Raw genomic sequence first — 11,739 nt, 5'->3', positions numbered from 1 at the left:
CCTTTGGCTCATTCCCAGGATTCAGTAATTATTTCAGTCCCCCAGACTTTTTAAAGTGGTGGTTCACCAAAATGAAAAGCTGGTATGTCTATTATAATCAATGAAAATAATTTTTGCAATAATTATTGCAATTAAATCCTTTTTATCATAAAATAATGTCTTTAAAAATAGTGTTTTATCATAAAATAATTTCTATCATACACTAAGCATTTTGTCATGTCCCTGAGGCACTTCACTGAATTTGTGCTTTGCAATTTTTTGGCAATATTGTAAGTATTTTATTTGTGTTACTTTCTTGTGTGGGTATTGTGAAGCCTAACAACTCAGCCCCATCATATAAAATTAGGATAGAAAATGATTATTTTTCAACATTTTATTTTAATCCATAAGTATATACAATGTACTTATTTCATTGGCTTGTATGGTCTATTCTACTCTACGAGGAGAAGTGGGCATTTTTAACAAAAAAAAAAAAAACTCAACACCATCACACTCAACCCCATCACAAGGGTTGTAAACTTGTGACAGGGTTGAGTTTTTAACTTCATTTATTAATATTTTTAATGAAAAATATATAAGTCATGGTTTCAGTAAAGATATACTTTCCAAAACCATGACAACTGTTCTAAATGGAATAATTGATGTGATGTATCCACTTAAACATCGTCAAGCAATGTCTCCCGTCTCACCTCTTACAGTCTTCAACTCCATCACGCTATTCTCTTTGGAAAAAAAATCGTGAAGACGATTAAAAATGAAGGCATTTCTTGCTGATTACCACCTGACATGTTAACTAACACAATGAAATTGTGGTTTTAGTTAAACATCTAAATACATTTTATTTGACTCCAATCCAATCCAAATGTGAAAATATGTGAAAATCAGTAGGTACATGTTAGTTTTACGTAAAATAATTTTTTTTTAAAAAAACAATTCCATCTTGTCCGTTTCGGGGTTGAGAATAAAAGGTGTTTAAAATACGGGAAAAATACCTGAAAAAATGTGCCTATTGATGTGGGATATTTAGAAATTTTATTCTAGTTTGACTCTAAAAAATGCTGGGTTATTTTAACCCAATGTTGGGTCAAATATGGACTAACCCAACGTTGGGTTAAAAATGCAATTTAAAAATGGACAAATCCAGCCGTGAGGTTACATTTTTAATGTAACCAATGCAATTTGTCCATTTTTAAATTGCATTTTTGATTTTTGTCCAAAATGCAATTTGTCCATTTTTAAACTGCCTTTTTTAACCCAACGTTGGGTTAGTCTATATTTGACTCAACATTGGGTTAAAACAACCCAGCATTTTTTAGAGTACCTTATCCCAGAAACGACCCCTTTATTTATGTGGTGCTTTTTACAATACAGAGTGTTTTAAAGCAGCTTTACAGTGATAAACAGGAAAATAACGATTCAATGATGCAAACAGAATTCAATTCTGCTGTAAAGCAGCTCTGAAAAGACAACAGTCATTAGTCAGTTCAGTGTTGATTCAATATCTGAGTACATCCATTATGAAATGAGTTCAATTCAGCTATAAAACAGCTCTGCAGAATTTGTCGGCCGTATGTCAATGAGGCTGCTTCATTTCAGTAAACTCACCACGACCTTCCAAAGTCATTAAAAAGTTACAACAATCTATGCTTCAAATGGAATAACGGTCAATTTTATAATGGTTCCTGTCCTGAAATGAGACATCCTCTGACCTCTGGAGGATGCAGCCCTCGGATTGAGACACAGCTTGAGTCAGTTAAGATCAGCATCATTTACACTGAATTATGACCTAGCAGTCATGGATGACATCATCAATGGTGCAATTTTAATTCCAGGGAAATTCTGAATGTCTGCAAGTTCTCTTTTAAGATACCATGTGTGACTTTTATTTTCCTTTTTTTTTTTTACACAACACATTCCCCAATGTCTCTGTTGATGCTTAATTATAAATGAATGAGTAATGACTAACTATTTGAAAAATAGTTGCATCATTGTATCGTTATTTGAAAAATAGTTACTTCAAATAGTTGAAAAGAAAAAAAGAATTTCTTTTTGTGAAGTTGCATTCAAAATCTGAGCAGCGTATGTGCAATTTGAATGGGCATGACAGTGCTTATTTAACCCATAATATTCCTTTATTTTGATAGCAAGGAAAAGAAAAGAGCATTTTATTAGTTTAATCAGACAAATATTGACAAATGTTTTGCCATATTTCAAAAACAGGTTCTTCTGCATTGTATTAATGTGATGGTGGTGATAGCAGCGTTTTAAACTTCCCTTTTATATTTCCTGTTCATGAGCTTACACGTCCTCTTAAAAACTTAAAATACGACTAAGGCCATCAGTATTCCCTCATAGTTTTGGACGAAACTATTTTAATGATCACACCACTGGTATTCCTCTACTATACTATGAGACTTCCTGGTAAAATAAAGGTAAATAAATAAAATACCTTTCAAAACATGAATATCATTCCATCCACATGCTTATTTAATCAGAATTACATTTTTGGAAAAGACAAAAGTGATAAATTATTGAATCACTGATAAACATCAGTGTTAAATAATATGATGCAGAAAGGAAATGTATTTTGTTAACACATTTTAATGCATGTTACAGATTGGTATGTTTTACCAAAGCAATTAAATGATTATATTGGCAGCCAGTGAGTGTTCAGATATGAATGGTGGGTGGCAATGCAGCGCAGCAATACAAAGACATGATCTGCAGCACAGGATACTCTCAGAATTCAAGCGCCGTCAGGGAACCTGAACTTCCGATCTTCTTAAACCTATTGGCCGCAGCAATGGCTATGTAGTTTTTCTGTACAAAGGAGTGAGGTGGAAGAGGAAGGAGGAGAAATGGAGAAAGTATTTAGTATCTTAAAACAGTGTTGAAGTGGTAAACCATAATGTTTCCTCAGCGTTTCACCTTCCACATCCGCCTGGCCATATACTTCTTGAGGAGAACCTGTGACTTGAGCACGATGTTGCTGCTCTTGGCTTTCTCACTGATGTTGTTGAGCCACGGGTGTTTGAGACTCTGTGTAGCACTCATTCGACCACTGTAAAACAAGAGGAGACATCTTCAGAAGACTTGGAATATATAACATAAATTGTATGAAATGTTACTTTTATCGTGTGTGATTTATGGTTCTTTTGAAATCCCTTTGGAAGCTTGAATGCAGTCACTGTATGCTTTCAATGTATGGAAATGAGCAGCTCGCACATTCTGTAAAACATTCCAAGTCACTCGGAAGTTTTTGGACTAAGTGTACTTGTAAGTGTATTATAAATGTCACCTTCTTTCTCTGATAAGCAGGTTGGAGACGAAGTCCCGAGCCTCAGCAGACACATGCTCAAACGCATCCGCATCGAAGTACCTACACACATCCAACAGAGGGTGTTCTTTTACAATTTGTATTTATTTTCCAGATATACCTGCATAAATTGTCATGTTCTGGGCTCCATAGAATTTACGGCCTGGTTTCACAGACAGGGCTTAGATTAAGCCAGGATTAGGCCTTGGTTCATTTAGGGCATTTAAGTAGCTTTTATAAACATGTCTTAGAAAAAAGTATTACTGGTGTGCATTGAGAAAAAACAGTGACACTGACATATTTTAAGATATCAGTGCAAGTTGCTTTCAGTTAAAACAACTCAAACATTTTTATTTTAGTCTGGGACTAGGCTTAAGCCTTGTCTGTGAAACCGGGGGTATGACTTGTAAAAATATTTTTCTTTGTGAGTAGCTAATGCTGTGTTTTGTATAGAATTAATATAATAGTGGCCTACCAGTTGCCCAGAAGCACATTGTTGAGGGTCTGTCCATCATCATCCCCCAGAAAAGGAGAGAGGCCACTTAAGCTACAACAACAGAAATTATGATTTTTATTGTTTCTCCAGTTCAACAGTTCAGTTAACATGGGGCTAACAGGGTTGCACAAGTTCCTTTTTCTGTTTTGGAGACTACCCATAATACACCACAACACCGGTATTGCTTTAATTAGAAGCAGTTGACTGAGTGACTCTGGATGGTCATTTACTGCCTTGTTTGATGCTTTGGCAATGTTAGCCAATCTATGAAACTAATTTTAATGTTTGTAATCAAGGCCCGTTTGAGTCTTTTGCAGTGTTATGGTGATTTTAAATTCAAATGTAGAAGATTAATCAAAATGATATTTAATTCTGGTGTATGTTAATGCACACAGCTTATTGTGATTTACAGCATATATGTGACGACTCCCAAAGTCCACATATCTGTAGGGAAGGAGACAAAATCGAAGTTCACCACCTCCGGAGCTAAAAATTCAGGCGTTCCGAATGAAACTTTGAGCTTCTCTCGAGGTTTATATCTGAAGGAGAATAAGGAGAAGAGTCACTTTAAACCATAAAAGTAAGCCTTGACTGTAATATCTGAACTCTCAGAGGATCAACACATTCAGAAATACACAGTGGTCATTGGAAAAGTATGTAAGGCAAATGTCATATGCCAAAATGGCTGATGACAACACTAATCTTGATTTGAACAATGGACCAGCACAATACAATAGAAGTGTAAAAGTATAAATCATACCTCCTTGCTAGTCCAAAGTCAATAATTTTCACCTGGTGGCTCGAGTGATTAACGAGGAGGATGTTCTCTGGCTGAGAAAAAAGAAGTGATAAACTGTTTTCAGGATGTCAAAGAAACTATGAATGAAAGCTGTAAATATGAGGCCACCCTCAGTTATCATATGAAATATTGATACATCAGTTTAAGAAATCCATAAATAATTTTTAATACATAAAAGCAAATAAAAGACCTCTTACCTTGAGGTCCAGGTGAAGTACATACATTTGGTGCATGTACTGGACACCCTCACAGATCTGTTTCACGAACACCATGGCATCCACCTCAGTCAGCGGACAGCTCTCATCCACAATTCTCTCGAACAATTCGCCTCCCTCAACACTGAATAAAAAAGAAGAGACAGGACCATCTCTGGTTTCATCCTTCACATGTTGCGCTTTAGCTCCTTGTATTTTTTTTTTGCTTAATAAGTTGAGATCTGGGTCTACTTACAACTCCAAAATCAGCACAACTTGATTCTTGACCTCAAAGGCTTCATAAAGTTGGAGGATGTTAGGGTGACTGAGCTGGTTCATGACCGTCATCTCATTCAGTGCCATGTCCTGCAAAACAACAGAAACAAAACAACAGTAAATAAGTTATTTTCAGTAAATAAGTTATTTTTGTTCCTTTTGTGTTATTATCTGTGCTAAAGAAGGTATCTAGTGTCAGGTAAATAAAGCATAATTAATAATACAGATCCAGAATATGAACATTTCAGGACTCAGCAAGACTAGAAGAGACATTGTCAAGTGGAAGAATATGTTTGCTAATTTGGAACAGCTGAAAATATGTGCTAAATTCAGTTTATATAAATGGATATCTGTTGATATATCTAGAGACAATATATTATGTACACTATACCAGTCAAAATATGAAGTTACGATTTTTTAAAGAATTTAACACTTATTTATCAAGGATGCATTAAATTGATCAAAATTGACAGTCTTTCTGAACTTGTCTGCAACTTTATTCATCAGAGAATCCTGGGGGAAAAAAAGTATCACAGTTTTCACAAAAGTAACTGTTTTCAACATGTTTCTTGAGCAGAAAATCAGCATATTAGAATGATTTCTGAAGGATCATGTGACACTGAAGACTGGAGTAATGAAGCTGAAAATTCATCACAGGAATCAATTATGTTGGTAAAAAATTGAATTTTGATAGTGGTAAAATACTAGTTTGAAAGCCTATGAGATGGCACTTTCTAGTGCACTAATTAATGTGCAAATGCTGTCAGAAATATTGTGAAGTAGCACAGCACAGATATGGTCAACTTACCCTTTCTCTAGCATTTCTTGTGTTGATGATTTTAGCAGCAAGCCTCATCCCTGTCTTAATCTCGGTACATTTGTGCACCTTGCCAAAACGACCGCTGACAATTTAATGTGATGGTTAAAGGTTAGGATGACTGGTTACTACGACAATATTTTGCTAGTAAAATAACTTAAGTGAAATAAATGTAGAATAACTCCATAGCAGTTACTGCTAGCTTTCAGCTCACCCTCCCAGCACTTCTCTGGTGTGGATACTGAAGGTATCACAGGGTGGAGGGTTCGACTTCAGCGACACAAACCGGTGAGGAAAAGGGGCAGGCTGAGGTGAAACATCATCTGAAAAGAGCCACACTATTAGTGACAAGTGTTCTTTCAGACAACAATCTTTCAGACAGTCTACTTCATTGGGAATCTTGTGTCAGAGATCACTATGAGATGTTAATGGTGTTGATATCTGATCTATAATGCTCTCTTCATGTTGGGTTGGAGTGGGAACAGCTGCAGGGGAGAATAGGGCAATAATGTGCCAGGGACAAAGGATTATCATATTCCAGATACTTCAGATTTCTAAGGTCAGGCTATATTAGCCCTTCAGTCAGCTTAACCTTTGAAAACAAATTTACACAACTGGAAATGGTCATTTTGTGGTTATGATGATCACTTCAGGAAAAGAAGAAAACTGGCATGGTCAATTACGAATATCCTTCTTAGATTTTTTTTATCATAAACATTGTTTAAAAAAATAAAATAAACATAAAATGTTACTTACCTATTACTTTAAAAAACGTTTTTAAAGGAATATTGCTCTTCATCTTTTCTGGATTCTTGTCTGTAGCTGGACTTATTTTAATCTGTATTCCAGCAGATACGTGGTTTGCGGCTCCAACTGCTTCAGTCGCTTTCTTAGCCAGCGGTGCCGTCACCATGTGGACCAAATCTGCCTTTCCTCCAGTGACCTGTAATCTGCATAAGAAAAACATTGATATTTATATACATATATACATGTATATATTGTATATTAATGCTCAAATAATTAGGGTAATATTTAGTATCGTCTTTGAAAGAAGTCTCTTGTGAAAAAATTCTATTTCAATATATTTTAAGATGTTCCTGTTGGCAAAGCTGAATTTTCAGCATCATTACTTCAGTGTCACATGATCCTTTAGAAATCATTCTAATATGCTGATTTGGGGCTCAAAAATATTTTTTATTATCGATGTTGAAAACTGTATATTTTTGTGGAAACCGTGATTCACTTTTCAGGATTCTTTGATGATTAGAAAGTTTAAAAGAACAGCTGAAATAATTTTTTTTAGTAACATTATAAATGTCTATACTGTCATTTTTTATTATAAATTTCTTTTTTTTTAAACTAACTGATCCCAAACTTTTTAAAGGTATTGTGTGTGTAATCCCTACTTTGTGAGGACAAAATGTCTCCAAGTCTCACAATACCAGAAATCTTTGACCTTGTGGGGACATTTCTGGTCCCCATGAGGAAAACAGCTTATAAATCATAACTAACAGACTAAAGATTTTTTTTGAAAATGTAAAATTGCAGAAAGTTTTCTGTGAGGGTTGTTTAAGTTTAGGTGATAGAATTGTCAATGGAATGTCTCCATAAAACATTGATACCAATCGTGTGTGGTTTTACCAGTTAATGTCTTTAAATGTCTTTTTACGATTGGTTACACTTTATTTGAAGGTGTCTTTGTTACAGTGTAATTATACATTTAAATACTGCGCGTAATATTAAGTAACTACATGTACATACATTAGGGTTAGGACTTGGTTTGGTTTAGTTGCATGAGATTATACATAATTTATGTATACTACTACATGTACCATATCAATCAGCTGCTGCAACAGTGATAAATTGCATTTGAAATTTTCGTAAAAGCAACGCATCCCTTGCTGGTTTTACCTCTGTAAAGAGTTAGGGCAGCTGTGCACTTGTCGAAGGGAGAAAGCCTCTTTTGTTGCTGTGGTCACATTCAAACCCACTGTTTTTGGTGGTTTGTGGCTTGGCGGAAACAATGTCGCATCTTGTGACGTTGTCATTTTTGTGGTAGGTGTATTTACTGATGATTTTCCCGAACTCTGCGCAGTTGCTGCAGGAAGAACCAGACTTGTTTGGGGAACTTTTTGGGTTGGTGTTGAATCTGTAGGGACTTCCATTAAAGTCAGCTTGGGAAGGTTGTTGGGTACCAATGAAGCCGTACATGGAGCAACCGGTCCAGTTGTCTTTGGTATGGTATGATTCGGTAGGGTTACATTCACTGTTTCAGTATGCTTCGGTCTGATTGTGTTGGGCAAAAGAGCTATTGTCACAGGAACAGATGCTGATGTCATCTTTGGTGCTTTAGTTTTTAACAGTGACACTTTCCTGTCATCTTGGGCTTCTGATTTTGGTGGAGCAATACCAGAAGTCCTCTGGATCAATGTTGAAGCAGCAATGACGGGTATCAGGACGTCATTTTGGTTCTTATTATCAAGCTTATTCATTTTCTGTGTTTGCTCATGACATTGAGATAGGTTCGATCTTGGGGGTACTGTGGATATTTCTCTTTCTCCTTTGATTTGCAATTTAGGTTCATGTTGAACTTTGACCTCTGTTGAATCTTTTCTAGCTTGATGGTCCTCTCTTCTCGTTCCATTGTTTTCATTGACTTCTAGCAAAACACCTGCACAAACACACAGAATAAACAATATAAAGGCATGTTTGCACCAAGGACCATAACGGTATATTATATATTATAAAAGAACTATAACAGCATAACGATAATGAATTAGAGGAACAATACCGTTGAATCACTTTCAGAAAAAAAATTCTCAACTGATGAATGATAAAAACATTTACAGCCAATCAGAATCCATCCTGCTGAGACAAGAAAACTGCATGCGCAGACGATAGAGCAAAACAAAACACTGGTCATGAATTAGAAGTCTAAAACATTTTTTTTAAAAGCGAAATGTTGGAGGAGCTTGAGTTTGTTGCCCAGCCCTATTTGTCTGAACTCTCACCGAGGCTTACGCTACTCCTACCTCGGGTCAGAGGTCACTCTTCCGCCAGAACTAGACTAGTGTACCGCCGTTACCAGAAGCCAGTGATTAAAGTTTATAAAGTTATAAATATGGATATTTTTTCACAAAAACGCAAACACATAATAAACGGCCCTTTATTAACCCCCTGGATCCATATGAATTACTTTTATGATGAATGCACGTGCTTTCTTGGCCTTCAAAATTACAAGTACTATTCACTCCCATAAAGCTTGGAAGAGCCAGGATTTTTCTTTTTTAATAACTCCAATTGTGTTTGGCTGAAAGAAGTAAATCATTTACCTAGGATGGCTTGAGGGTAAGTTATTTATGGGATAATTTAAATTTTTGGGTGAACTAACCCTTTAAGCCTTACAAACTCACTTTCTTTTTTGCAAAATATCCCAAATTAATATAAAAAAAACCTATTTAATTAATAGAATTAAGTTTAAATCTATCATTCAAAGCAAATATTTGACAATATTGTATACCTCATTACCCCAACGTCATTGTTTTTTGGTATAACTTTTTAATGGTAGGTTCAGGTTGAAACTTTTAATGGGAGGTTATGAGAAACAGGTTGCATTGCTTCTGGTTCAGGTCTTTTGTATGTGCTTTATTTAAATAGAGCCATTTTACTCAAGATACTCACTACCTTTTAAAGCAGCGAGTAAAGATTCGCATGACCAATGTCCACTGCATTTTTTTTCTTCTCATGAACATTTAGATATTTAAATCAAATAAAATAGCAACAATGAAAAACTAGCTAGGTTTTCTGATTGCCTTATAATTCCATAGATATCACCATCAGCTTCTGACCAGTTTTCCTGTTTGTTTATGTGACGATCGGCATAAAGAGCTATTACTGTTTGTTTCCTTAGTCAGGTGATTTGTGGTTCTCTGTCATTCTGTAGTTCATAAATAGATAACACACTAACAAGCCCGTCATTCAGATTTATGTCCATCAAAACTGACCATGACAATCCCATGGCATGGCCACGCTCCACCTGTCATTACTAATGAATGCTGCCCAGCATATATAGAGTAATATCGTAGTACCTTTCTCTGAGGGTTTATTAAAGGAATGGGGCACCATTTTATGGTCTCTGTCTAAGCGAACATAGACTTCCTCCTGTCAATAGAGAAAAAGAGTTTACAAACAGATATTAAGCACATGATAAATGTCATTTATGCCATGTTGATTAATGCAATAACTGTACAAGTTAATGTAACAGTTTCTGGATCTAGTCCTTTCCACTGACCGCAGAGGTTCGAACAGGCAGGGATTTCCGTCTCTGTAGAGCCACTAAAGGCACAGACACTCTCTCACACTGTCTGTCCTCCAGACCTTTCATTTTTAAGAGACAGAACAGAAAAGTAAAAATATAATAATTTTTAAACCGAGACCCACTTGAAAACCTGAATGTCATCGCATTCTGATTCCCATACCACGTGCCAGGTCCTCCAAGGCTGATCTCATCTCCAAGACTTTCCTTTCAAGAGAATCCAGGAGTCTGGTCTGAGCTGACAGCTGGCTGGTCACAGTCTCCTGCAGTGTGTTGTGCTGGACGCAGGTCGCACACATGGGACAACTTTTCCCTGGGCTCTGAAGGAGCTGCTCCACTTTAAACCGCAGGTCATCAACCTTGGCCTCCAGGGTTGTGGGATTGGACGGAGGCACAGGGCATTTCATAGAGCCTTTGACAGACATGGAATTAAAGCTGTGCAAGAGGGAGAGACAAATATACAGATATTAGGCAAAAAGTACTTTTGAGGTCAAATTTGCAATTAGGCCTTCAGATTTTACTCCAAACTTTCAGTATAAACTCTACTGAAATATTTCCATTTAAACCAGACTATTTTTGTTTGCTGGTCCTAGACGGTCTCTCAGCATGGCAAGCTGAAGAGAACAAAACCCCTTTAAAACCAGCCAAAAGACCAGAATGAGAGACCAGGTTAGTTATATAAGCGGGGAACTAAAGCCTAGGTGGACAATGAAATTTTGCATGTATAGCTGACAGAAAAAACATGGACCTTTGAGCTTTTATTTATTAACCCTTTAAGGTACTACTCTACCATTTGGTAGACCACACTTTAAGTCACTATATTTAATTGAAAAATGCATCAAGCTTAACTCAACCTGAATGAGCCATCTCTATCGTAAACATTTTTCGATAGAGATGGCGTATAACATTTTTATAAAATTGTATTATTTTAACTAATTAGTTAACTAAAAACCAAGTTAATATTAATTTATATTACCAATTTTACTTAATAGAAATATTTATGGGAGTAAACAGTCTTTAAGCTAAAATATAAATGCATATAGAAAACTAATTTTAGGTGCTCTAACTGGCCACCAATGTTTCTGCCCTCTGGTATGATAAATTAACTTTTTAAAAGTAGAAATATTCCATGGAGTTACAAAAACTACACAAGAATGATAAAAAGACTGCACAAAAAAGTATAGCTTTTCAACCTTAGAGTAACTGACTGAAATTACAATAATCTTTACAACTCAAAAGATATTTTACACCCACCTGTAAAGATGTTAGTGCAGAATGAGAAGCCCAGCGTAAAGTACATATGCTTTTCGCCAAGTGTTTGGACAGATTGATCTCTGGCGTTTTGTGGAAGCTCACAGAGTGCCAGTGTGTCAGATTCCTCTTTTATCTCCACTCCATGGCCACCTCACCAGAAATAGGCAGACCAGAGAAGGGGGGCTCGCAAACAGTAAACTGATAATAGAGGCACGCAGAGCTGGCCCAGGGGAGGGGGCACAAAGTCTTTCCAAGACAAAAAGAGTAGACAG

At 36.2% G+C, this 11,739-nt stretch overlaps 1 protein-coding gene across 2 annotated transcripts; it reads right to left on the bottom strand.

The window, feature by feature from the left end:
- Window positions 1-1,903: 1,903 nt before the first annotated feature.
- mylk2 (myosin light chain kinase 2) lies at window positions 1,904-11,633 on the bottom strand. Of its 2 annotated transcripts, none has more exons than XM_081387400.1 (16): window positions 11,468-11,633; window positions 10,377-10,648; window positions 10,190-10,275; window positions 9,987-10,059; window positions 7,810-8,569; window positions 6,655-6,848; window positions 6,113-6,221; window positions 5,890-5,983; window positions 5,062-5,171; window positions 4,809-4,950; window positions 4,573-4,643; window positions 4,223-4,351; window positions 3,792-3,863; window positions 3,299-3,379; window positions 2,929-3,061; window positions 1,904-2,820 (listed from the first exon to the last, which is right to left on the bottom strand). In XM_081387400.1, the coding sequence occupies exons 2-16, from the start codon at window positions 10,636-10,638 to the stop codon at window positions 2,740-2,742; spliced, it is 2,397 nt and encodes a 798-aa protein (XP_081243526.1). In that variant the 5' UTR covers window positions 10,639-10,648; window positions 11,468-11,633; the 3' UTR covers window positions 1,904-2,739. The 2 variants fall into 2 exon arrangements, 1 of the variants encoding a protein (XP_081243526.1); XR_014031733.1 differs by having other exon boundaries at window positions 2,593-2,820; window positions 4,291-4,351.
- Between the last annotated feature and the right edge of the window lie 106 nt (window positions 11,634-11,739).

Source organism: Scardinius erythrophthalmus (genome assembly GCF_964197995.2).
Source record: "Scardinius erythrophthalmus genome assembly, chromosome: 15".
NCBI lineage: Eukaryota > Metazoa > Chordata > Actinopteri > Cypriniformes > Leuciscidae > Scardinius > Scardinius erythrophthalmus.
Note: the sequence above shows the minus strand (reverse complement) of the source record. Positions and strands in the feature narration are given on the sequence as shown.

Coding starts and splice junctions, on each gene's coding strand:
- mylk2 (XM_081387400.1), bottom strand. CDS start 10,638: ATGTCTGTCAAAGGCTCTATGAAATGCCCTGTGCCTCCGTCCAATCCC. Junction 6,849..7,809: donor TGCCCTAACTCTTTACAGAG/GTAAAACCAGCA, acceptor TTTCTTATGCAG/ATTACAGGTCACTGGAGGAA. Junction 3,380..3,791: donor AATGTGCTTCTGGGCAACTG/GTAGGCCACTAT, acceptor GGATGTGTGTAG/GTACTTCGATGCGGATGCGT.